At 37.8% G+C, this 27,890-nt stretch overlaps 1 protein-coding gene across 1 annotated transcript in view; it reads right to left on the bottom strand.

The window, feature by feature from the left end:
- Positions 1-200: 200 nt before the first annotated feature.
- BNC1 (basonuclin zinc finger protein 1) overlaps positions 201-27,890 on the bottom strand; it is a 75,291-nt gene continuing 47,601 nt past the window's right edge. The window contains exons 2-5 of the mRNA XM_072870267.1: positions 6,599-6,701; positions 6,200-6,435; positions 3,030-4,957; positions 201-966 (exon numbers count right to left, since the gene is read on the bottom strand). Coding sequence (XP_072726368.1) covers positions 285-966; positions 3,030-4,957; positions 6,200-6,435; positions 6,599-6,701 — 2,949 coding nt within the window. The 3' untranslated portion in view covers positions 201-284. The remainder of the gene's footprint in view (positions 967-3,029; positions 4,958-6,199; positions 6,436-6,598; positions 6,702-27,890) is intronic.

The following is a 27,890-nucleotide window of genomic DNA, read 5'->3' as shown; positions in this document are numbered from 1 at the left end:
AGAAATACTTTAGTTAATGTCTCTATATTTCCCCCATTTCTAAGATGCTTTCTTTTCCTTACAGAAGCTTTAGCTATTTAACATCAAACCAAACAATTGCACAAAAACTACAGCACCAAGCTTTGCTAAATGAAACTGCTGGAGAGCACACACAGGAGAAAAGAATTTGACCATGGTTGTTGAGTGGGCTAGCAGTCAAATGAGTTTAAATAAAACTAATGTTAACACATTCCTTAATTGAAATGATTAATTCTTAGCAGAAATAAATTAAGATCAGCATGATCTTACTGTAGGCTAGTTGGTGACCCAGCCAGACTTTTGTGCAGATTAGGGTTTTGACTGTGTCTGTTCCGACTGCGAACAGATGAAAACATTGTGTTGCAACCTGGGACTTTACATTTGTGGAGCTGGCGGAGATGCACAGTTTTGTAATGAGCCCTGAAAGTTCCTTTATTACTATAAGTTTTTTGACATATATGACATGTTATTGGCAAACTGGAAGGTAAATTTGTAAAGTTTTGATTAGCTTTCTCAATTAAAGTACAGTCTTGGTAGAGTTCATCATTGGGCATTAGGCTGGGTCCTTCACAGCTTTCATCACTATCATCCAAGGGCATGGTGCATATTTCACTTCCTCCGTCAGAATCCCAAGAAGAATGAGCACTGCTCTCAGATTTAATGCTGGAAGTAGTGCTTAGATCCAGAACAGCTCCATCATTCAATGGATCATATCCATAACTCTCAGAACAGGGTTCTCTAATTTTGCTCATTGGAAAAACCAAGCTGCCTGTTCTGTTCATTCCTTTGAAGATTACAGAAGTATGTCCAACATGTTGTTTTAAAGAGACATCTTGACAAAACTCCTTAGCCATGTCTTTCAAGAGGTATGTTGCATTGAAATGGTTGTTGAATTCCAGTGTATCTTTAGTCAGAAGCTTATGATGAAGATTTAGGTTTGAACTATGTCTAGAAGAACAAAGACAAGCTTAGCAAGAAAGTGTTTCGCCTCACTTAGCAGCTGTTTCATAATGATCATTAACAAAGAAAAAAATCAATATTTAGTAGCATGCATGAACTGTATACTTCTAAGTTGACCAACTGCCACACTGGGAGTGCACATGGATAATTTAGACCTGTGACTGGATATCTGAACTTGCTTGCACTGACATATAGCAGAAATAACTCTACAGAAATCAATGTTTCAGATGCTCTCCTGCATTGTGGATAGCTGTCTGCTCCACTAGATCTAGTGCTGGGCCTAAAAGAGTTGGGGGGACAGAGTAAAAACCTGTAGACTGAACTGAGATCAGAGAATGGTCTGAGGGGGTAAGAAACAAGATTCTTTCCCAATGGACAAAGCAGGAAAGGAGTGACACCCGAGTCTGCAAAAAATATTGATGATCTCAAGTACTGTAGCCATGTGCCAGGATGCAGCTGTATACATCAGTACAGAGCTTTTCCTTGACAGGAATTTCCTTGAAGAAAGGAATATTGCATTTTATGCAACTTGCAGTTTTTGAATAGGCATCTCTGGTTTCAGTTTAAAGCCACCAAAACATACAAAATCACTGCTCCTCATTGAATACTATCAATCAGTTCACTGGGAACTTCCAGGCTCTGGCTAGAAGATTCAGTTTATTGGAAGACAGGGAAAACATTCATTTTTCCCCTTGCCATCATGGTTTAATCCAAACCATGAGCTGTTCAAAAGGGCACAGAAATATTTTGCACTTGCAGTCACAGCACTCTACATTAAAGTCTAGAAACTTCTGCAAAGTTGTTCCAAATAACTACTGTTTTGCACAAAGCTTGTGAACTGTCTTATGAGTTGGCTTTTTTTTTTTTTTTTTTAAATAAACCATGTTCCAAAAGCCCCTATGTTAAAACTTAACTGAATATATTGGTGTGGGAAGGAATTCATGGCATGTGAATGCAAATCTCAGTGCTGGCCTTCTTTCCTGTGGCCCATATCACAATTACAGTGGAGAGGAATTCACATCTGGGAAGATGCAGGCAGCAGATCAGGGTATGAAGCCCTGCCAGCAGCAGATGAATCTGTGCATCTCAGATGCAGCGGCCAGTCCTCAGAGACTGGCTCATCCTCTTTCTGGACTGCATCAGCTGGCTCCAGTACTCCTAACAGATTACAGACAATCTAAACCTTGTGTCACTCTGAACTACTATCCAGGCATGCTTCCTGCAGCCAAAAGCTGCTGTAACACTGTTACAGGAGAGTTAGAAAACTTACAACACTTAGTTGCACTTTAAAAAGTTTGTTATCTATCACTTATCAATTCCGATACATAACTGATGGCCAACAATAAAGCTTCAGTTCTTGTTTCTCAGCCTATGTGCATAATAGGCTGAAATAAAATGATTTACAGCAACACAATACTGCAGCTAACAGTAAACTGAATCAAGCTCATGATATAGTTTAGGAATTAGTATGTAACCTCACATAAAAGCACTACCCATGTGGATATGCACCAGATACTGTTAGTTCAACTAGCACTGCGTAATGTTAATTTTGTACTGACATAGAGTAATCTTGCTTTTCTTATGGGCTTTTTCCCACCAGTCTGTTCAAAATCCTTGAGTAAAGCAAGGACAAGGGCAAGTGAAGATTTCCTGAATTGATCTCATTGCTTTTTCATTAAAGAACACTGTATACATTAAGATACACATGAAAGTACATATTAAACATATAAGTCCACACATGCATCTACTGGAAAATTGCTGAAACCCTTGTAGCTTTTCCTTTATGTTCTAAAGTATTCTTTCAACTATTGCAGTCTTTATCAGTTATGAAATTTTCATGGCTTTATTTAATACCGTGTAGTTTAGTGGAAAGGAAATGTTTCTTTCAATGGATTTTCATTTCATGAATGTTCTGATACGTTATCGTACCTGTTATACGAGGATACACAGAAAATCTTTGTAGGCTCCATTCCTCAAACACTCATTTTAATTTCAAATTAGGCTCCATTGTGATGGTAAAATAAATACAATTTTGTTTATAATTTTCTTACCTGTCTCGACTTCTACGAGAAGGGAAAGCAGCATTACAGCCCTCAACTGTGCAAATATGCATTTCTTTGAGATGTACATTTTTAAAATGCATTTTTACACTGTAAGGGTTTTTAAAAGTCTTCTTACAGATGTCACAATGAAAGCGGCTTTCTTCCTTCTGAATCCCTAGTGCATGTTGACTGACATGATCCATATCTTTAGAGTCTTCAAAACAAGGAATGGCAGCACCCCTGTTTGACAAAGTGCTGAAAAAGCCCCCGGTCAGCAAGTGGTGTTGCAATTCAGGGCAGTCATTTTTAGGAATCCTGCGCTTTGACTGCTCTTTAATATACATGGGGGGTTCAGTCATTAGTTTTATAACATCATTGTGGTGGTGTTTTGGATCTTCATATATAATCTCATGGGAAACTATTTTTAATGGTTGTTTTTCTTCTGGTTTAACCTCTTTCTCACAGTGATGCAATTCATTCTCAGAGATATCCTTGATGTATTTGTTATTTGGCGCAAAGACAGATTCAATATACTTTGGGCCCTCTACCCCAGAGACAGATTTCCATGAATTACCTGAATGGGGGTGCTTTTCCACCCTGTCGGTCACCCGCTTCTCTATCTTATGCTCACAGGTCTCAAGTTCTCCATCGCTTACCACTTGCAGACGTGTATCATCTTCAGAACTGGCAACATCACTACTTTCATTAGGTGTCTCAACAGCTTCTTTCTCTATCTTAATAGGCATACTTGATTTACGAGATTTCTTCTTGGGTAGCATGTCAAATGGCAATTCATTTGAAACAAGCTGCTCTGGTATTGAGGAAGAAACAAGAGGCAGAGAAGGAAGAGTACCTGGAGTATTAGCAAGCTCAGCTGGTGTGACTGGACTACGATAAAAAGGAAGAACAGGCTGTACTGTCTTCAGGTTTGGAAAGAGGACACCATTCTGTCCAATACTGGGAAATCCAGCCTGACCCTTTGAATCTGTACAAGAGCTGGCATAGCTGGTAATAGTTCTGCTATCTGGAGTTAAAATTGTAAATTCTGTCCTTTTACTATCTCCAGGTCCAGCAATGGTCAAACCATTTCTTAGATCTTTATCCCTGTTATTTCTATTCATTGGCATATGGAGTCTGGGGTTAGGATTTGCACTATGACGATTTCGACTACGCAAAGAGCTAAATACCATATTGCAGCCCTCAATTGTGCATTTGTGCTTTATCTTCAGATGAACAGCATTGTAATGTATTTTCAAAGTACCTTTGTCATAAAACGTCTTTTCACATGCAGTGCAGAAAACACGCCCTTTCCTTGGCCCAGCGCCATTTTTTTCAAGAGATTTCATTTTGTTTTCTGGAGATAGTGCTGTCATTTCAAGCTTTGCTGCTGTATTATGTGAACTGGAATCACTTAAAAGGGCATCATCTTCTGTTTTAGTGGTGACATCTGGACCATTTATGCTCCTCTCATTTTCAACTTGAAATGATGCAGAACTAGAAGTTAAGAAGCTGCTTTCAGAAAATGGTATCTGAACATCTTGTTTAGTTTCATTGCTATGGTCTTGACCTTGCTCAATCAAATGTCTTTCTGGTGGTGAACCTATCAAAGGTGGAGGCACTGGACTGAAAAACTGAAACGGCAGCATGAAAGCCACGTTATTTACAATATTCTCAAAGGGATGAATGTTGGTGGGACTCATTTTGTCCAAGGAAGCAGAAAAATTAGGACTGTGTTGATTGCAGCTCTCAATGAATGCCCTAATATCCAAATTGGCCGTTGGAGGTGGTATTATAATTGATTGCCCTTCTTTCTCTTGAATTGCCATTAACTCTACAATGGATTTAGTTTCTCCAAAACGAAGAAACTGCTGCAAAGTAGCCAGTTCTTCTTCAGTGGTCATTATGCTCCAGTGATCCAGCACCTTTCCTGAAGCATCCTAAAGCCAAAAATATTTAAATGAGTCAGGCATTAGTTAAGGCAAACAACAACAAAAAACCCCTCCCCCCAAATCTCTCCTTTTTTCAGGGACTAAAAACTCTTCTCTAGTGAAATTATAAAATAATTCTATTTAATGAGAGATTAATGCCAATTCAGTGATACTTTCTTCCAAGTTTTACCATGTTGGTGATATTATTTCTTTCTGAACTGACAGCAATACTTTCCAATAAACTATTTTTTTCCACAAAAATTAAGACACGTCATTTGAACAACAGTTAGTATCATGTAAGTACAGACAGCAGAGAAGGAGGAATCAGACCAAGATTTAGCTCCTCATTTAAGTCAAGTATTCTTTCATTGCAAGTTTAATAATCTTCCAAGCAACTAAGATCAGAGAACAAATGAACCTGTATTGATCTATTGCCAGTGTTCACAGAGCACAGCTGTAATTACACTAGAGTGTTGGAGTTCTTTCAAACTCTAGCTATGCCTAACTTTTCCCAATAACTACAATAAATATTTTATCACAGAACATGTATTTGATGGCCTACTGAGATTTTTCACAGTGCATGTAAGAGTTTCTAAGATGATGAAGAACATAACATTATAAATTTTTCATGTGGTAGAGGTTCAAGGTAATTGATTCCATATTTTTAATCCTAACACTAAAAAGCAAGATTATCAAGATCATTAAATATTGATTCGTGTCATAATGTAAGATCATAATGTTACTTTACATAAAAGGTAACTTCCACAGTAGCAAGGACTAACATCAGTGTAAGCACATAGGGCCGAATGCATCCTTGATGTAGCTCCAGTAAGGTCAGTAGCACTACACCAGAAATTAATATTGTCCCTGGTGTTTAAAATGATGGCAAGTTTATTTGTCAATGTACTATTCTGCTCTATAAAGGTAAACTCACTGTTTAAATAATACTAGACCAAATTCTGAAGCCTTTACTTTGATACATTCCCAGTAACTTTTTCTTTTTATCTTGGCTTGCCTTTGTTGATAGATTTGAGCAAAGTAGGAAGATTTCAGTTAAGTCTGTCTAAAAAGAGAGCAATGACGGAAAATCCACCCTTTCTTTTCTGGCGCTAAGCTTGTACAAGTCTATTACTACCTTTCAGATGTACCATGCTGTTAACGCTTTGTGAACCACTGATAAGATTAAGCTAGAAAACATTATGAAATACTACTTAGCTATCATATTTATATTTAAAAAGCCCCTCTAAATACCTGTAGCACATATCCACGTATATAATCCTGTAGTGTCCAATCCAGAGCATGGAGAATCTGTATCACCTCTTCCTGCTTCAAAACACTGAAAAGCCGATCTAGCAGAATTTTAAGGCGCACAGGAATGGCTTGGGTTCCATACAACATGAGACTACTGATATCAAAGACAACATTGGATTGAACTATTTCTACCTGGCTTGATGGGTAGAGGTTGGGAATCCTTAATTTGCTCAGGGCTGAAAATAAAATCACAAAATGTAAATAAACTTGAGTCACAAGAGATAGATAAAATTGAATGTAACTAATATTGGGGTGTGGGAGGGTGAAGGGTGACAAAAAGCATGGTATAGTGACAAGGATCCTGAAAGGTTTTATATAGATTGTAAGAACAAATATTACCATGCGCTACCCATCCATGCCGGCATTGGTCACATTGTCGCTGATTTATTTTCCCAGGTTTGAAACACTGACAACTACAGTTCACGAGAGTGCATCGGATAGCCTGGAAATCAACAGAAAGGATGATAGGTAATATATAAGCACCATCTAGAGTGTGCAGATTATACATATACAACACACCCATAAAATCCATATGAAGACAGAGTTAACACACCAGCACATACCTATCACTGTGTAATATAAGTAATCCAGGCAAAACATGAGTTATGCAAGACTACCTCTGCTTTAAAGAGAATCGGTCACCAGCTAGAACACTAGAATATTATGGAAGCAAAATATTTAATGACATATGTAGCAACACTTCTGTGGATTTATTTAGGCTGAAGCACCTTTATAACAATAATAAAGTGTTCTTGTGCATTCACCTAAGCTATGATCTTCATGTAAGATCACTTTTTTCAGGAAGGTTTGAAAACAAAGACATACAGATGACAGTCCCACTCTCTCAAAGTTTTGCTGGAACTCCATACTGCAATATAGGAAGTTCTAATGAGCAATGCATTAGCTCTGCATAGATGCCATCCCTTACATACAGCAGTATCCACCTAGAATATATATACCCTGTCAAAGATACAGGAGTTCACTAACGCTTCTCAGGAACAAAGCTCACCAAAAAGTACTCCAACTCCTCAAAGACTATAGCAGTCACATTTTGTAAGGGAAATGTTTGAAAGATAATAGGCAAAATAGAGCACACAACAGATAGCAACCAGTTGCACAGTTCAATTTGTGCATCACTTTACTCTCACAAAGGTCATCTATAATGCAAATCAAATTAGTATTCAGATATTCCTAATGAACAGGGTAATACAAACTTGCTTCCTGGAATATATGCTTCTGTATGTGCCCATCTGCTGCAGAATGCAGGCAGACAACTTTAAGGTCCTAGTTAAAGCTCCATAGGGATTGCTATAGAGCAAAGCATTTGTAGGACTCTGTATTGCTTAGATCTGATACTGAGATCTGTTCCTGCATAAATGGAATATTTATTAAGGGAGGGAAAGAGAAGAAATTAATGTGCAGAAAGTCTGCACTGGAATTAAAAAAAAAAGTTAGATTATTCAATTGTAACATGTCTGCATTTTTCTATTTTTAAAACAAAATGTTTTACATTTTAAAGTACAGAGAGGCAAATATGAAATAAGGCAAAGTTATGCCCACTATTGGCTGCTACTCCTGCTCCTAGGGTCTTATGCAAAAGGGGAATTCCACTACTTACTAATACCCATAGAAAAGCAAGACAAGACTTTAAGAAAAAAGTAACGTCTTTTCAGTGCAGGCATCCCCACATTGGCACTTTTGGAAAACATACAAAGCAGCAAGTTTTTGGACAATCAGGCTAAGAAAGATGGGCGCAGGAAATGTTTAAAATGAAAAGGACAGAAGAGAAAGGTAATTTCACTGGGGTTTACAATGGGCATTTCTTTAGGCTTGAAGAATCTGGCTTGGGGCAGAAGAGGACACTATATACAAGAGTCTACTACAAATAAGCATGTGCAGGACATTTGGATGCCTAGTGCTTTACATGACTGGATTTGGATTGAGATTTTAAAATCTCAGTAGCTGGCTTATCAGGGAGTTATCTTACATGCACATCTCCAAACTGCAGTGACTTGATGCTGAGATTCATCTTTATTTGAAGGATCGGAACAAGTGGCAACAGAGCTATTGAAACCTCTGAATCACTTTGCCTTTAATCTTTTAAAGGAGCCATTGCAAAATACTGAATTCTTGAGAAAAGCTCTGTGCTCCCAATAAAGTCATAAAATACACATCAATACCCTATGCAGTGTGAATTGCTTCACTTTAATGGAGACTATATTTTCACTTAGATGCTAAAATACTTTCATATAAAAAGCCATAAATTTCTTATGGAAAGGTTGGAAAAAAGGTGTAGTTGGCTGATGATTCATTTCTATCACAAGATATCAAACAATAATGCAGTTCAAGTCTTCTACCTCTGTACATACATAATATTCTGTGACTGGCACAGACTGAACCCCTTCCATTGGCAACCCTGCTAGGTTTGGTAAGCTACAGTGCATTCCATGAATGCATCTTTTGCAGTCCCGCCAGACAAAATTACAAAAGAGTACTTCCTTTTTCTGCAAGAAGTAACAGAAATGTGCACAATGAAAAAAGCTGTCATGATGATATGTTAATTGAGATTTCAAAATTTTTTTCATTCCTTTTCCTTTGGACATGTTCCACACACCACTGACCTTTAAAACTATTTTTTGTTCTTAATTTGTGTACTTAGACAAGAAAGATATACTGCACAAAATGTTGCATTTCATAGCTTTGTGCAAGATCTTTCTTCTATATGGTACATGTATTTATTTTGTCTTCCTATATATGTGTAGAAGACTGCACATGCAAAAACCAGAAAAAGTAAAAGGAGGACATTTTGTTTTACATATATGAAAGTGGTTATTGGAAAGGGAGTAGAGTTCCCCTTCTATTCTAAATATGGAATGGATCCCCTCTCAAGCCAATACATTACCGCTTCTGGACACCAGTCTTAGGTGTAGTTAGCTTGCATACTGCTAACATATCGAAGGTATACCCTCAGGGATCTGTCGCTGACTTAAGAAATTACTTGTAAGAATCCCTGAGAAGAAACAAGTGTGATTTTCAGGTTGGTAGCATTTCCCTTCATTCGTGCTTGTCAGAGTTTGTGTCACCTAAAACTTTTCTAGCAACGTTTGTGTTAATATAGTCACAGGGAATATATAACATGGCAAAATTAACTTTTAGAATAATCAGTGAGTCACAATTTTAAATCTTCATTCATTGTTCAACTTAAAGGCACTTGTAAAAGATGCACTTTGATTATCTCCCAAATTAACTTATATCAGATTTTAATGAAGAGAAACTTAGCAAAACTTCATTATATTAATACACTTGTCTTCTGCCTGTTAATCCTACTATCCTTAATATGCCTATTCTAAGGTACTGTAAGTATATCAAGTCTTTTAATGAGCTTTATTTTCCCAACAAGTGGAATGTACACACAATTTCATTCTACAGAACCAAGGAATAACTTTCTATATTGCATATAGGTAAAGTTTCAAAATTGTAATTAAAGGATTGGAAATGTAGATGGAAATTAGAGTGGAAATTTTTTAAGTGCAATCCTTTCATTCAGGTCTATTATTTAGTTTCATTTTCCAGAAACATAAGGCAGATGTTTAAAAAAATAAAACTTATGCTGTCATCAAGAAGCTTTTTATTGCTTTCCAGTGACTCTCTCCCTCACAAATGGACCTTTCCAAATCCATTATCAGCAACACTTTCTTAATTATTATTTTTTTTTTAAATGGAGTTGAAAATTCTGATCAAAATTTTCTGTGGTTTGACCAGCATGACTGTGGGAATCTGAACGTCGGATTTTTAATACAAATGATTCCTTATTACGAGAGAGACAGATTAACCATCAAACTAGCCACTGAAAAACATCTAACTACTAATCACTGAAAAAGAAATCTTAACATCTGCTGCCTGAAAGTCACGACTGCTGACATCTTTTTTGCCAGATATTGATGTGGCTTCGATTATGCTTCAAAAGTTACTGAACGTTTCTTTGCAACCCACTTGCAGCCTTCACAGCTAAAGAGCACAGGCTAATGGGACAAGTTCATTCTAATTCTGGGTATATAATCAGGCTTCATTTCATAAAGAAAGTTGAGATCATCTATGCTCTCCTGAAGCCCTTTGGGACCTATGCTCACTTGCAACATACTAACAGCAGGTTTAAAAAAATGCAGCAAGGGAAGAATGGCAGTATAACTGTATCAAATCTCATTCAGTGTTAAGTGGATTCTGGTTTGACAGCACTTTGGCTTGGGAAATAAATTAAAAGTAAGTAAATATTGAAGACCCTGCCAGGACCAAGTTAGAGATCTCTGCTCGTGCTAGAAAGCTGGTCTGGCTCTCTGCACACAGTGAGAGCTGCAAGTGCAGACACCAGTAAAATGGAAGAGCAAGTCCTGGATTACCCTGGTAGTATTTAGCGTCAGTAATGCACAGGTCAGCACCCTGACTTGTTTCTGGCATCCAAGAAAAACCCTTGTCTTCTTTGCACAAAGCTACCTCTCATTTTCGAAACTGCTTTTTTTGAAGGTACTGCCATTGCATGAAGAGCACGAGAGCTTCGCTGCTCTGATATGCAGATTACTGACAAAATGGTGTCATTGATGCCGTGTTACAGGAACATCTTTTGGAAGCAGGGATTAGAAATTCCTACCAGTTTAAAATGCAAGTTTGAAGAAGAAATAGGAGTTTCATGAAAGAAATGTGTGAGAGAAACTTTCATTAGATGAGATATAACAGATACCGCTTTTCATGTCCTTTATTGAGGGTTTCTAGCAACAAGCCCTATCTCCTATGGCCATCTCACCTTCATTTCCCAGAAAGAGTAATCCCGCTGAATATACATAACCCTCTAAGATATGTGCTCTAGTGAGCACGTATCCTATAGGAAAGAACTGGGATGTGTCCCATTTCTGCAGAATAGACTTGCAGTGGCTCCACAGTAAGAACGTTTATGGAGGAAGAGGCAAGATTTATAATGGGGGAAGAAGATCAACTTGTAAAGCATTGGGATTTTTTTTTTGTCTGCCAATCAGCTAAAACATGACACCCTTTTTACTTCCTAGAGTACAGGCAACAATTTTATCACATATTAAGAGTAATCCACAGAAATTAAGCTCTCTTCTTGGTTGGTAGAAATAAAATTAATCATGGGACATATGTCTGGTTATTAGGAAATATTTTCTTACTTGCACCTTGTAAAAGATTTGCAAGGGAAGTAAAGGGATGGATAAATTTACCATCTCTTAAATTAAAAGTACAGTCCACAGCTAAATCAAAGGCCAAATCCAAATCTGTGTGCATCTTTCAGCAAAGAAAACAGTAACTATAGAGGACTGCAAAGTTGCCTTCCTGTCCAATTTTTCTTCCTGTTTTTACTGTTATCCATTGGGTTTCTTGCAGTTGCAAAGTTTAAATAAGTCTTTCATCGCCCAGTTACATTTGATTACTTCTGCATTCAAATCCTTTGAACAACCACTGAAAGTGGAGACAAATTAAAACCCTTATCTTAAGCATCTCTGTCAATGCCATACTTTTCCACATCATACAATGAGCAAAGCTTTGCTTTGTCCATTTTTTGTCAGGCAACTTTTGCCACTTCTCCTAGGGATCTATTCCGCTGATAAATAATACTGTCTGTCAGTTTTGTCATGATTTAAATCAAGTTCTCAATTTACATTTTGTCCACCTTACTTTCACTGTATCATAACCCAGCTGTGCCTATCTGTATCACACTAATAATTTTTTTTTTTCAGCTATCCCACATGTATTTGTATCCATCCTGTCCACTCTATACTACATGTTTAGCCCTTGTCCGTGTTCTTCCTAAACACAGACTCAGTTTTTGATACTCTGTTGAGCTCCCAGCAGTGTACTGGAACTAAAATATATTCCAGTATATTCCAAGTACAATCACAAAAGGTGTTGGGCTGCTCCTGATGGTGTAACTACTTGTTGAAGACATAGCCCAACAATTAAGCCTAAATTCCATGTTGGTAATATATCTGTTAGAGTTTAGATTAAGCATCTTGTATCTCTATTGTTCCTTGAAAGTTTCAACGTATTCCAAGTTTAATAACGCTATGAATCCCATCTGCCTGTAGAGAACATTAGGAGGGCCCCTGCAGCATCTTCAAGGAAAGGCTCTGGGCCATTTTTTTCTTCTTGACATGCTCACTTCAAAGAGGAAATGGGATGCCCGGAGGATGGACAGAATATGGAAACCCTTCGCTGCCTGCAAGTAGAGCTGGGAGGACACATAGGGAATGGGGAAGAGGGAGACACTCACCAAGCAATAGTGCACTGAAATGCACTTACATATATACAGGTCTGATGGGAAGGCCAACTTGAGAGTTACTCTGCACAAAGTAGACTTGGCCCATGCTACAACTTGCACATGTTCAGCTCAGTACTGTGGTGTTTTCTTCTGTCATGTGTTTAAACTTCTCAGTTATGGCTGAGGTCAAAGCTCCACTGGTAAGTTACACGCCACATACACTGCCTGCCTTTAACAACCTTAGCCCTTGAAACAAAGGGATTTCCATTCATGTACATTTATGCCTACTCAAGTACATTTGGTTGTTGCAAGTTCTGCTGTTTATATACTAAAGTTTAAAAATACTTAAGACTAAAATAAATAATCATATAAAATTATTGAAACAAGGAAAATGTCCTTATAAGATTTCTAATTATATTGGACTGAATGCTGCATACACTATTTCCAAAGTCTTATCTCACAAAAATTGTTTCTTACAAAGTAACAGCTGCGGTTAATACAGTTATTTAGTAAACACAATAAGTAACAACAAACATCTTTCATGAGAAGCAAACAAGCCTTACAGTTTGTTGTATCCAGAAAACAGTCTGATATCTTCTGTATTTTGAGCTTTTAATTAAGTTCAGAAAAGTTGCACACGGATGTGACAGAGTAAACAGCACTGACCAAATAGCTCCAACCTTCTCCATTAACAGATGTTTAAAGTGCTAGCCCTGGATGATTCATTTGACAAACTGCTTATTAGTAAAATAAGTTAGCAAAATTCTTGTCTCCTGCTTAAAAGACCAACTAGGAGAGAGATGGGAAAGATGGAGATGGGCCACAACTTGCCTTTTACAGTGCCACTAAACATGAAGCTACACTCACAACTCAGTTCTTAAACCCACAATGGCTCCTCAATAACTGGGCTGGTTTTCATACACACCAACCATGTACGCTCCTACCAGGCTCAGGAGATGCAAGAACCTTTGAAAAACCCAGACAAAAAGCTTTTGTTTCAGAGGCCAAACATGGATTTAGGAGTTGAACTTAGGAATTGAACTGAAAATTTTGGCTGGTGCTGATACCACTCAACTCCCACTTATCCCTTCTCTGTGAGGAAAATATGTTATGACTTTTACCCCTAAAAGAACACAAAGGCCACAAGTTGAATACATTTTCTAGATAAGACCACAGAATACATCCCATTAATTATCTGGATCCTTATGTATATATTAATATTGTTTATTTGGGGTCAGATACCAAAACCTGACCTCCTTTTAAACAGCCACAGCCTGAGAATACACGCAAATAGGGTATTTACAACCCAGATCCTGCAGCAAGTTGCATTACCCCATTACCCTCTCCCTCAGTGGGGCTGAACAAAGCCACTTTTGGCCTAGAATTTGACCAAATCTCTCTCTTGTGGGTGCAGTTGAGCACCTCGAGCTGAAAATGTTTAATTGTCCTTGTAATAATTTACTAAAACGTCCTCAAAACCAGACAAAAAGTGTGTGTGTGGGGGGGAGGTGAAACAGCTCAGTAAGATAGAATTGAAATTAGGTAATACCTTCACACGATGGCACCACCCTGACAAATCAACCGTACTTGTGGATTTAAAAGACAGTTTTAGCTGACTACTGAATTATTGACCATGAGTCCACATTGCCACTTTGTTAAAAAGTTTTTCTAACCGAGAACAGTCCTGAGAGTGAGGAGCTGAGATAAGAGACTAAACTAAATACAGACTCACAACCCTACAGCCAATTCGGGCTCAGCAGCAGCTTTCACGGCTAACGGAGAGGAGCTCTGGGCAGTCTCGGGCAACGCAGACGGGCAAGGAAGCAGGAGGGAGCCATTTCTGAGAAAGGCAGCATGCTACAAGGCCAAACTTTAATCACAGCATAACTTGTGGGATGAAAATCACTCCTCATGCATGTCACTTACCCTAAAGGGCCCCTTAGGGCAACTCTTGTTAATAGCACTGTCAAAATAATTATAAAGAGAAAAGAATGCGTGCATCTGTGTGTGAGCACACACACTCAGACTGCTACTCTTTAAACAAAAAGCACTGGACAGTAAAACTTAATTTTGCTGTTCAGCAATGTGCTTGTAGATACATTGGCTTATGCTGCAATTAATCTCACTTGTTAACAACAGGTGTGTGCTGACAGACAGCTTGGTCAAACTCGGGAACATATTTAGGTCCTCTTTTACCATTTGGTTTGGAAAAGAAAACAAGAAATACAAATTGAGGAACGAAAAATGTCACATTATCATTATCTTATAGTTGCTATTTACTTCTGATTCTGAAACAGACTACAATGCTACAGTTCCCATAGCATACCTGCCCTAGCCTGCGTAGGTCAGAAATGTTCTGCTGAGTATTAAGCAGTGTCTATCACAAGATATTGAAGTAACTTCCCTTTTCAATAGATTTACAGGAAAAATCGTTCTTATTAGTGCATTTCAAAAAATGAGTAACAGATTGCTGCATACTGATGAGAAAAACTGCTCAGGCCTTAGGGGTAAAGATAAGTCACTGGATAGAAATGGTGTGAAATTTCTTATGATAAAGCACTAGATACTATTTAATCTAGCAAATAAATTGTGCACATACTATCTATCTGTATTGACATGCTATGCATACCACATTAAATGCTGAAACTACAAACCTATCCATGAAGTTTAATTAAATATTTAACTTCAAGCCCTACATTAGCAAGAAATAAGTGTTATAAACACAAATGCACAAGTATCAGAGAAATGAAGAATATTAGTATAAATCAACAGCAAGCCCTTTAAAATATGTATTTAACTCTTTACCTAGTTTATAAAATGTTATATGTGTGCGGTGTGGGTGAGTTAACATTTCAAAGACAATCCTAACTTTTTCAGCTCCTCACACCACTGCTTAAGTCTCAAAGCCATAAAATATGCATGCTTAAATTTTTTCCTTTTGTCCTGTTACAGAGAGAAGATACAGATTAAAGAATAAAAGAAAACTAACAGCGCTCTGAAATATTTAGCGTTACACAATTTCATTTAATGCAATTTCATAAATTTTAAACCTAAACAGTATTTGTACACATACACATGATATTATCTATGGTGCTACAGTTATGCAATATTTTACGCAACAGTGTAGCTCCATTAGTAATTTCACAATTTAAACTTAGTATTCCTTTTTACCGAACACAGGTGAGGAAATTTTAAGTGGCTTTCAGACATCAGTTTAAATAGCTACTTTCATATGAAAAAATACCAATTTATCACTGATAAGCAGCTATATTTGAAATCTGAAGTAAAAAGTTTGGGGTTAAAGAAACAATCCTCCCATGGTTTTAAAGCGTGGAATGAAAGTGTCCTTGTTCTTTATTCTAAAATGACTGAAGTCTGTTAGAAATTTTCACTTTTCCTCATTCCCTCAATAATTTTTTTTAGTCTTAATATTGAAATTTCAGTCCATAAGCAGATTTTTTAGATAGCAATTAGCAATAAAATAATAATAAAATAAAACTAAAAAGAAGAAACAATGACACTTGCTGTAGCATCTGCTAGGACAAAAACTGCTGGCTGCCCAGCGCATAGGAACTGTGAGAGTTCTTGCACCACTGAAGCCAGGAAGGGCAAGAGATGACCCAGAGGGCCAAAACAATAGTTTTTCTTCCCTGCATTTGGTGGATGTTTTGCTGGAATAATGAATTCAACCTCCATACCTAAATTTTAACTGAAATCTGTGTGAAAATTTGTATCAAATGCCAAATCATACCAAAGGTGTTTTTAAAACACGTGTAGCAAAAGCTATAATCTAAAAATAAAATAAGAACATTTCTGTTATCAGAGGCATATTTAATATTATAGTAATGAAGTCTTTATTACTGAAAGTAAAATAAATCACTGGGTTGTTTGATTGTAAATGGAATGACATGCTCAATGTTGTATGAACAGAACAATATCACAAACAGGCACGGAAGCTGGAAGTCAAGACATTTCGTATCAAAAGGCCAAACCTTTTTGCAGCTTAAGTAGGCAGAATTTCATCTCGGCTATAGTAAAGCCCATGAAGTGGCCCAAGGTTTGTAATAATTTTTCCTTTTTCTGTGAAGATTTAGCTCTCCTGCAGGTTTGGATATGTTTGCAGATACCATTATTTTTAGGGTGCTAAATAGGCTGTAGATGGTTCGGTAGTTCAAAGAATCAACAGAACAATTACTTCTTAAAATCAACCAATCAAAAATCCATATTTTAAGTATAACATAAATGTATTTTCTGTAACATTAGTTACTTTTTACATGTTCACCTATGTTCACTAACAATGAAAGTCTGATTAAGCTGCAAACTACTAAAACTCCAGTTTAATTCAAACTGAAATGCATAATTATACTGATTACAACAAAAACTTACTAGCATTATACACATAATGGTAAATAGATCTAATGAAAGGTACATTATAAGTTCTTTGAAAGTCCGTACTTTTTCCCTTTTCTGTAAAAGGAGAAATTAGAAAGGTATTCTCCAGTGTATATTGTTCTAATCACTGGAACAAAGAAAACCAACACGCACTGTTGTTAGTACTTAAAAATAATGCTAGTCCTACTTTGCACCATGACCTGAAGTGGAGTGAGGCTCCCCACCTCCCACTGCTCCAGCACTGAGAGCTGAGCCACAATTTCAGTATTTTAAAACCAAAGTACAGAATCAGAGACTCTCGTCTAACATAACGCTTGCATATTTTTTTCAGCAAACTGCAGTAAACAGAACTGTATTTTCCAAAAGGATGTTAAAAATAGAAGCATATGATCCTTTCCCACCTAGAATTGTATCCTTACAATTAAAGACTATTAGCTGGCATCCCTTTTAACCGTCAAACTCAGACAGTGGCACTTCTATAGCCACAAAGAGAAGCAGTAAATGAGAAGAACATGTTACTACACTGCATTTGAGAAAGTTTGGCTCCAAGCTATGCACTGATTAATATCAGATCTCCTTCTTTACTTGCCTCTTGACAATCTTGTCACATCTGGCTGACAAATCCTTACAAGCTTATCCAAACCAAGGCAGCCCAGATCATGCTCCGGGAGTAGCTTGAAGGAAGCGGCAACACCAGCCATGCACTGATGTGCCATCATGAAACTAATGAAGCTGACTTCACTTGCAGACTGCAGGAACACGAAGAAACACAACATGCCTCAAGGTTTTGCAACATAACGCAGAGTTAGCTCACCAAAAGATAAGACAAACAATCAGCTCCCGAGGTTCAAGAAGCCAAGTAGTTACATGAATTACAAAAATTTATATAGAAATCGCTTGAACAACAATCTCAACTAAATGAGCACAATAAACTCCAACTTCCAATCAGATGTGAAAATTGACTGCTAAATGCCTTTCAAGCAATGGTTTGTTTTAAATTAAACCAAAACCAGTTCATTTCATTTTGTCTCTCCCACATCCCCAAAATATCAGAATGTTGCCTGGCTCCCAGGTTATTCAAAGTGAAAAACATAAAAAGAGAGAGAGAGAAAAGAAAAAGAAAGAGGGGAAAAAAATAGTGTCACTTTTTATCCACAGGATTTTACAGAAGGATAAACCACAGCCTGTGTATATCAGTAGCCCTCCCCAGGGTTAGCGATCTGCCCTCTCCTCATTTTTAAACCAAGGATTCACTACACAGAGGACTAGAATTATTGGGCCAATTAATAAGCTAGAAAGTAAAATGCTGTATCTTAAACACATCTAACAAAACCTCATTATGTATGAGCTGACAATTAAACCATGTTTATTTTTCTATGTGATGAAAAAACCTCAAAATAAATTAGTCTTGTATTCTGATGCATTTAACCTCTTAATTAGCGCAATATATTTAAAAAACCAGACCCCCCCCCCCATATACACACACACTCATTCTCCCCCCCGCCTCCCCCCCCCAACACAGACTGATCCTAAGAAAAGAATTACTGGCCTTATTTTCTGGATGCCAAATAGTCAACAATAAATTGTATATAAAGGGCATACATTAGAATCCACTTTAGTGGTAATTTCTAAAGAACTTCGTAGTGAAATTACATTGTTGTTTGCTCTCCAGTGCATTTATACATCATGATAATGATAATGTATCTGCTTAAAGCACTTGACTCAGAACACATCTGAGTCACAAATCACAGATTTTATTGCTATTAATGTATATTGAGGACTTGTACAATTAAACATTGTCAAGTATTTATGATTTACATGCTACTACTTCAATTGGAAAACAATTACAGAAGTGATGGCTCTGCTTATTATAATCAGCCTACAATTCTGCATTACTTACTGTAGAACAGAAAAGTCATACAGTTGTTTACAGTGCACAACAGAAAGAAAAAGAGGATTTTTTACATAAACTAGTTTTCTACTTTCACAGTATCTTTTCGTAATTAAGAAATGGAGAGTACAGCTCCCTACAGCTCTCATCTCCATTGTTCATTACCCAAAACAACACCATTGCAAGATTTTTTTATATCTCCACAGTGCATAACCACAAGTAAAAGTTGCACAGTAAAAATACACATTCATATAGAACTGCAAAGAACTTTCCTTACCTCAGACATTCTTACTGTGCTTATGTTTCCAGAGCTATAAAACAGTTTCCCATTCCCTCAGTGAGTTGTACAAAGAAGTACTGGAAACACTCCTGCCTGTACAAGTACTAAGGCAGAACCATCACACGCCTCTTTACTCTTGTCTGACTCTGAGCACCTCAAGGTCTGATGTATGCTCAGGCTGTGCACAGGGGAGTGAAATAAGATCCTCCCCCTTGGTGTTCTCCAGTCCTACAGTACGAAGTTGTGTCTGCCTCTCACCTCTGCAGCCAGCTCTCACCTCGCTGCCCCGGAGTGGTGTGCTCCAGCGTGCTCCTCCAGTCGCAGGGCAGTCCCCTCACAGCTGGCTTGAAGAGGGCATGACACTCATCTTTCACAGAGATTTGATCAAAAGGAGTCACGGAGGCTTGAGGCGCTCCTAATGCAGTGCGAGGAGATTCTACCTCTGCTCTGGCAGCCTAAGTAATGCATTAAATCAATGCAGCTGACCTAAGGCCTATTACAGGGGTTTTTTTCTTCTCAGAGTGTACAACTATCTGCAAATAAGCTATGAGGTACTTATGATTAAAATCACTTATTTTTAGCATCAGAGTGTTGTTTTTCAAATTGCAGCTGCTGTGTTTTTTTTTTCCTTTTTAAACATTTGCAGGTCTCAAAGGTTCACCGAGTGGGGTGTGTATTTTTGAAGTTAAAACGTTTCCCCCTATCAACTTACTTTTGAGTTAGGTCTGAATCTTATTTCTTTTTATGAAGCTGAAGCTTCCTATTAAGAGAAATACAGGTCATAAAGACAGGAGAAGAATTACTTTCCAGTAATTGCGGCAAAATCTGGTTTCAGTTATTCAGGTGTTGGGTTGCATTCATGAGTTAGAGCAGGATTTTTGTCATAGTCATTTCTCACCTATTTAAAACAAAACAAAACAAAACCGCAAACAAAACACTTCTCCCCTCCTCTCTACTCTACTTTTGCCTCCTGTAGATAATTTCTTGGCACTCTCCTAACCCAGGAATACACTGTACTATGCCCAGAGATAGACATGAGCCAGTCACATTGAACTCAGTGGGAATCCTTGTAGAAATGTACCAGGACAATATTTGACCAGATGAATACCTGTAATCCCACAGGAAAGGCAGCAGAAAATAAGATGGCTGTAGGGAGAAGACAGCCAATGTATTATTGTTGGTTAATTTGTTGTCTTCTTCTAATCCTATTTACTATTTGCTAGATATATGCACAATGCTTAAGGAGAGAATCTGATTTACATTTTAGTAAATACTGGAGTACAGTTAATATTAACTCCACAGCAGTAGCTGTAACCAGCTATGATACCAGAATCTGGTCCCATAGAGCATGACATGAAGCATACGCTTTCCCTAAACCCCTAGGTTTCTCCACCTTCTCCCTCATTTCTCCCACTGAGCTACTGAACAACACTGAAAAACAGAGAGGGGAATTTAGTTTCATAGTACAGTCTGCCAGATACCTCTGCCAAAAAGCACTGAAGAGTCAACCACCGATGGTAGCTTGGTCCTTCCCCAGCAGAGCTCTACATGGGGGCTCCAGTGTCACCTCTGCCCCGTGCAACTTGTCGGGGCACTTCTCTCTCGGGCACCCAGGACAGTTACACACAGATTATCAGCAGTCTTGTAAGCTGTAGGAAAAGTGCCTGAGAAGTCATGGCCAGCATGATGCTATTTGAGGCGATTCTTAACAGCAGTGTTTTAAAAGCATATGTTCTGTGATGAGGAAGAAAACCTAACTGCTCTATCATGATAACTCAAAGCCAAAGGCACACCTTGTTACTAAAATCATATTTCATTCTTAATGAAATCAGCAGCGATGTAACTAGAAAGGACTCTACCTGATTGAGAATTCGGCAACAAAAGTGGGAAGAGTGGCTTAAGATTACATAAACTGCCAGAAGCTCTGAATTGACTTCAAAATGATAAGTGACTAAAACTTAGATGTGTGGAGAGCTGCTCTCCCCTCTAGCCAGTTCCCAGGAAAAACCTATTTACTAGCTACCTGCCATTTGCCTGGAAGATGATAATTCTTATTAAATGGGCTATCTATCCATAGCAAACAATTTAAGACCAATTTACTTTTTTCTTAATTAATTATCTACTAACAGTCTTTTATTTTAAGCATTATTTTCATTATTCAAGCTTTTTCAATGAATATTTTATGGGAACATATTCATGCCTTGCTCTTTTTAAACTATTCATTATTACTGATCAGCAATTTTTCATCATTTTACTATCTGTGCACCTTTTAGTAAAATCCAATGATCTCTAGCATAATGTGACATGTGCAAGGCACAGTTTGTATCTACAGGTCAACTTTTAAAGAAATACTGGCACATTAACAGTGTTTTCAGTAATTTCAGCTGATTCATAGTTCAAGCTTGCTTGTATAGAACAGTTACCAAGATGTTGAAGAATGACCAAAATGGAAACCAGAGGGCGACTCCCATAACTCCTCTTCCAGCAGTAAAATCTAATGGAAAAACAGCTTCTTGTGGAAAGAAACAGGCATCGGGACAGGGCACCAGGCTTGAGCCAGAGGTCTTGGGCTTCATTTGGGGCTCTGCCACTGAGTTGCTATTTGACCTTGAGCAAGTTATTTCAATTCTGATTTCTATTTCCTTGCTTCTGAATTTGTTGTTGTTGTTTTAATCTATTTGAGTTGTAAGCTCCTTGAGGAAACCACAGCATCTTACAGTGTTCTCAGGGACAGTGCTGAGGGCAAAGGAAAGGGGTCACCCAGTCTGAACTCCATGTAAGTCGTAACGTAAATACCTAGAATCACGGTGTAACAACACAGTCCAAGGAAAGCTGCTTTCTCCTCCCACCTGCCCCAGCCTGTTTCTTTTCTCCGTGTCTCAGCCTGTGAATTCAGAGCAGCATGGAAGTAATTGGATGTAGGGCAGATTGTGAAGTGCTAAAACTACTTAACCAAATACAAGAGTATTCAGAGTTTTGAGAAGAGCTCCAACACATGGAACTGACTATAAACAAAAAGATGCTGCTCTTACCTGATTTTATTATCTAGGATGCTTAAAAAATTGGTATTTATCCTAGGGAACCACTACAATTGATCCAGTGTGATACAGCACAAAAGTGCAATACAATCGCCAGGAAAAAGATTTCTCCTAACTTTTAAATTTCAATCATGACCTGAATTTTGGTGTTTGATTCCAAAAACAAAAAACAAACATCATTCTGAAAAGAATATCAAGAAACTAATCAAGCACCAACTAAATATTAGGAGTAGGTTTGGTCTTTGCTGCTGCGTTCTCTAGGCAAACGGGCACGTAACTTCCCCAACTGCACGCTGCCTGCTTCACACTTCTACCAGAGTTAGCTGCAAACTGGTGTTCACCTCCGTGTCCTGCCTGCTTGGCCTAAATTCCAAGCACATAATACACTATGTCCCTCTTACTTAAATCAATGCTGGCAAAGATCTCAGTGCTAATTTAATGCTCTGCTCACTTACTGCCTTGGAGAGATGTGTGGATTAAACATTTCACCTCTCAGAAGACATGTGAAGTAATGGTCAGCCCCGTGATCATACAGATGGGCACACTGGGTCACCTTTCAGGAAGAAAAGCCAACGGGATTAGGAATTGCTGTCCAGGACTGAAGGGACACAGATTTTGGGGAGGTAGGAAGGGAGAGGAAACAGACCTTGAAAAGAAGGAGAACTGAGGTCCTGTCAGCAAGACATAAACACAGTTGTGGGTTTCAAACAACTTGCAAGCCCAATGGTTTTTAAAATTTAACTAACTTTTGCACATGAAGATGAAAACAGTTTTAAACTTAGCATGCTGCAACATAGGTTTTCAGCACTAGTCAAACTACAAATAGGCCTGCTAAAGCCATAAAGTACTAGATAAAAGTTTCTTACAATCTGTGGAAGGTCAGATAGGGCACTCCAGTTCTCATCTAAGCAACAGAGAACCCCAAATCTCTTGTTCAGTATTGCCAGGTAGGCTGATTTATTAAGGTGGCCCCAGCAGATAATACTGAACTATAGTGACCAAAACTGTTTTCCACTAACAGTTTAAATAGAGTTCAAATGTTGATCCGTGTCTTGCTATTTACATCCCCTTTAGTGCAATTAGACAAAAAGAACCCATGCAAAATAAGAAGTTTATTTAATACTACTGCATTTGCCCCCCTGCTGCAGCACTAATTTTCACCTAACTGTTCATTGCATTACTTTTCTTCTGTAGCTCAAAAGAGCAGTGAAGTTAAGCAAGCACTGGCCATTACAAAATACTAATATTTAAAGTAGTGCGCATGGCAGATCCAGAAAGACATCACCAATACCAGATCGTACCACTGATCCATCCCTGTAACACAGTGCCTCTCCACTGAAACAGTCACTAGGATCAAGAAACCCTGCAATTAACAATTATGAAAAGACCTGCCTGAACAGTAAGTTTCTTTTTAACATTCATTAATTATTGCTTTATGCCACAATGTATTGGTCTTTGAAAAAATTGATTCTGTAGAAGTTTGCCATCTACTATAGTTTGGCTTTTTAAGTTACATCCTTTTTCAAAGCCAATTTTTCAGCATGAATGGTACCATATTTATACAACATAGCTTAATTATGCATTGCACAGAAAAAGCTTTTTAATATAGTGGTTTTAAAACATGTTGCTTTAAAATGTGAAACAGAATAAACCAAAGGATTTGGTTTGACTTCTCTGTGCTAATCACTACATTTGTTCATGTCATATCTTATTAATCGCTTCACTAATTGAGGCGGTCCTGTTGATGATCCTCCTACCAAAGCCTTCCCCTGCTTCCAATGATTTCTAGAATTGTGTATTTTGATCCTCCAATTTTCATTCTTTGCTTAAATCTTTTTGGAGATGTCTTAGGATCACCAGAAGGGATACACTGCCCCACTTGACTTTTTGATAGCATGAACTATACTTTAAATTTTACTCTATTTCACTCTTTTGCTTTCTAGTGTTTTAGTTTCCTCCCTGTAATGTTGTTTTGCACTGAGCAAGAGAGACACACAACTTTTAGTGTATACTTGATGACAAACAGATAAATACAGCATTTTCTCTCTCCTAATGAAAGCAATAGAGTTAATCCATTGTTCATCTATGCCATACCGGTGAGTTCATCCAGTTTTGTGATAACTGTGCTTTTCTGTTGAATGATTACAATTTCATTCCAGGACCTGACCGCATTTACAAAAACTCCAAATTACTTCTTTCCAGCATGCTCTACTCTGCATTTTTTCAACAGTTTTATCTGCTCTTTAGGTAGGTTTATTAGATCCTTTTGGAGAGCCTTACAATTCAGAGTCTTAATGAGTCTAAAACATGTATCTTCTCTGCGAGCAGCATTCCTTCTGTACTCTCTCCACCCTCCCTGGCTTTTTAATAAACACCATCTGACCCAATGTGGAGCCTGGAGCATCCAGCTAAACTATTAGCCATCTGCAAACTCACTGGTTGTTCCTATTGTTTGTTCTCTGTCTTTTTGCCAGTTTATAATGTTAAACTAAACACATTACCTTTCACCTTCTTGCTTAGTAGCTTTCTATACTTGGATTTCAATATGTACAACCAAAGAGTACAAGAAAAGAAATTATAAAGAACTTACATAGTGACATTATCACCTTTAAAATGTTTTGTAAAGCAGATCAACCTTCACAGAATTCAAACTTAAAGAGGGCTTCACAGTCCAAATCTTTATTTGTAAGTAAAGCTTGCAAATAGGCTAAAAAAGCACCAACTTTGAAGTTGTCTAACCCCTAGAAATATATTTATTTAAAACCACAGAAATAGAAACGTTTTGTATATATATATGCAGTGAATATCAAGACTGTAAAAGTTGTTACAAAAATATGAATCACAACACATTGCTATCCAAAGTAAGCATATTTAAATGACTTGCCTGAATCGCAACAGTTTTAGACATACACTAAAGGACGTTTTTTGCTCTCTCCTCCCACTCCTCCCCACCCTGGGTTGTGAGAAAAAAAATTGGCTTACCCATTGGTTCTATTCTCTACCTTTCTACATTTTTTTTAACTGTGATGAAGTATGCAGCTTCCGTCTAAGTGGATGGCAAAAGACTGCATCATTTTGTCACATGAATGCCATATGTATGAGATGATACCTACCCAACTACAGATAACACTCTAAAGAGTGATATGGGAATGCTGCAGCAAGGATGAGATACCCAAGTGTTCTTGGCAGCTCTGCCCATCTTTCTTTGCATGGTCAGTGTAGTTTGGGGTGGGCTTGCATGAAAGTGCTAGCAGAGAATGTGAACCTGCAAACCTTTGGGCTAGATGAGGAAGGTGTTATCAAGTGAAATGCAATTTTCAAGTATTATCTAATAACAAAAAAATAATGGGAGTTGAAGCCTTTCACTGTCAGGGATTAAGGTGGGAGCTGTATTGGCTACACATCTCCCTTTCTGCACCATTCTACCAACCACCCTCTCATCTTGCAAGTCCTCTGAGGAGTTTAAAACATTTAATTGCTAACTCTATTATTAAGGAATCTATTTTGTCAAACTGCAGCTCCTAACAATGTTAAGTCTCTTAGAGCAAATCAGTTTTGATAGTGATGTTTCTCAGAGGTGCAGCATTTAATCCTCAAATTACAACACAAGTTTTAACAGGTAGATTCTGTCTGTCACCGAGATTTAGTAATTAACAAAAAAATTCAACCCCCTTCCTAAGACTAATGGTTTATCAAAAGAATACCAGTAATTTTAGTTAAGATATACTGATGAACCAGGCAAAAATACCATGAGGAGACAGACGTGTTTACACTGATTGAAAGGGCTGAGACAGAATTCCAGAGACTTTGTGTTGTCATAAGAGGAATAGTCAGGAACCACGTTTGTGCCCCCAGGCCAAAGGGTGTGACATTGGGCCAGAAGTGTGTTGAAGTCAGACTAAAATGTCTGCCATAAAACTGGTAGCCACTCATATTCACATGGTTAAAGAAAAGGAGAGTTGGCAGTATGATACCTGAAACAGTAATGCTGTTGGGTTTTTTTCCAAAGACTATTGAGTTGTACCAATACAGGAGACACTTCACCTACAGTATGGAGCTTCGTATTTATTTTCACAGCCTCCAGCATTTTCCTTCCTTTTGGTTGTGGTCTGTTTTTTTTTTTTTCTTCTGTTCTTCTTGTTCTTTAATACCAGGTAGTGGTTTTCAACCGTTTAAACTACAGCATATAACAACTGATGAGTAACATAGCAGTAATACCAGTGATGGCAATTTTGCTTTGTTTCATGGGAGTGTTAGAGTATTAGAGAGATGACTAGGACATGTCTCAGTGGCAGACTGATAAAATGAATTTTCCCTTCCTACAAGTGTTGTCAAGTTTTAATCATAAACATCACACAGGTTACAGGACATTTTTTTTTCCAGGCAATGAAATAAAAAGCAAATTTTCTATATTTTTAAGTGAATTTATGGATGAAGTATTATTGCAAAAAAATTACTACAGTTTATCTGTGGAAGATTTTTTTTCCCAAGCTCATAAGCTACAAATTTCTGACCAAATGCTTGAGTTTAACAAACATGCCTAAAGTACTGTTACTACTAGAATAATCAGTGTTTATTATGGAGGCATATTTACCAGCTCTCCCACTCTGCTGAAGACTTTTCTTACAACTTTATGCTTTAGCCAAAACTTTTATTCTCAGTTATCTTTTCCCATCTATATCCCCTTCTTATTCACTGGGAGGAAGAAATTTCCGTTCCTACTTTCCAGTGACTTTCCAGTGACATTCCAAGAAAACTTCCTTGAAATCGTCACCCACCATCCACTTAGTAGATTCCTTTAAAACTGCCTCTTTTCAAAACTTAATCCAGAAATATGCCTGTTCTTTTTATGTCTAAAATACCTATTGAACTTTCGAAGTTTAACCAGGAGTGAAAGCAGAAGGTATAGCAATGTCCTGGAGTAGCATCTGACTACCCCCTTCAACTGGGATAGTACATCGATACCAGGATGGTTTGCAGTGAGCTGTTTTTAATGGACAGCTCCCAGGTGACACCAGACACTGCTGCTGCAGCAGCCGCAATATCATACATCCTTGATTGAACTTTGATTAATTTTCCAGACTTTCAGAGCCTGTGGCAAAAGGATCCACAGCGGTAGCTGCAGCCATTAACTCCATCTTTTGTGATTTCTCCTTCTTCATTATGTTTGGGTCTTGATTGAACTTTGTTCCAAGTTAGTAGCTTTTGGCTATGGACAAGGGAGATAAGACTTTAGAAATGGAGTGCAGAAGGATAATATGTGAAAAACCTGCAGTGAAAGCTGCCTGGCTAGTTGGTGGTAGCTTTGAATATACCTTGATGATGTGAGTGACATTAACAAAAATGTTGGAATTCTGGCTAACACCAGTCTAAACAACACAAACCATCACTTATGCAGCCATAGTCCAAATGTCTTCCAACATTTGTGCATAGCGGATGCTATTTTATTACACTGGACAAATTCAAAGTTGCTGCATTCACATAATGAATAAAATTACCATTCCTGGGCAATGCCAGAACTTTACAGAAGCACTTGTTTGAAATATATCAATAGCCTCAGTGGCTTCCAAAGATTATTTGCAGAGTGTGCTGCTAAACAGTGCAAGCAACTATCCCACTATTTGTCTGCTCAATGGGACAACTTTACACTGTAGAGTCAACGTAATGTCTGTTATATTATCTTATCCATAAAAGCAGTTTATCAGTGGCTAGGACAGATCTTACAGTTCTTGGGAAAAAACTAAACCTGATAGTACTTTACA

The sequence above is a fragment of the Ciconia boyciana genome, chromosome 8, assembly GCF_034638445.1.
Source record: "Ciconia boyciana chromosome 8, ASM3463844v1, whole genome shotgun sequence".
Lineage (NCBI taxonomy): Eukaryota > Metazoa > Chordata > Aves > Ciconiiformes > Ciconiidae > Ciconia > Ciconia boyciana.
The sequence above is the reverse complement of the archived record's forward strand: the minus strand, read 5'-3'. Positions and strand labels throughout refer to the sequence as shown.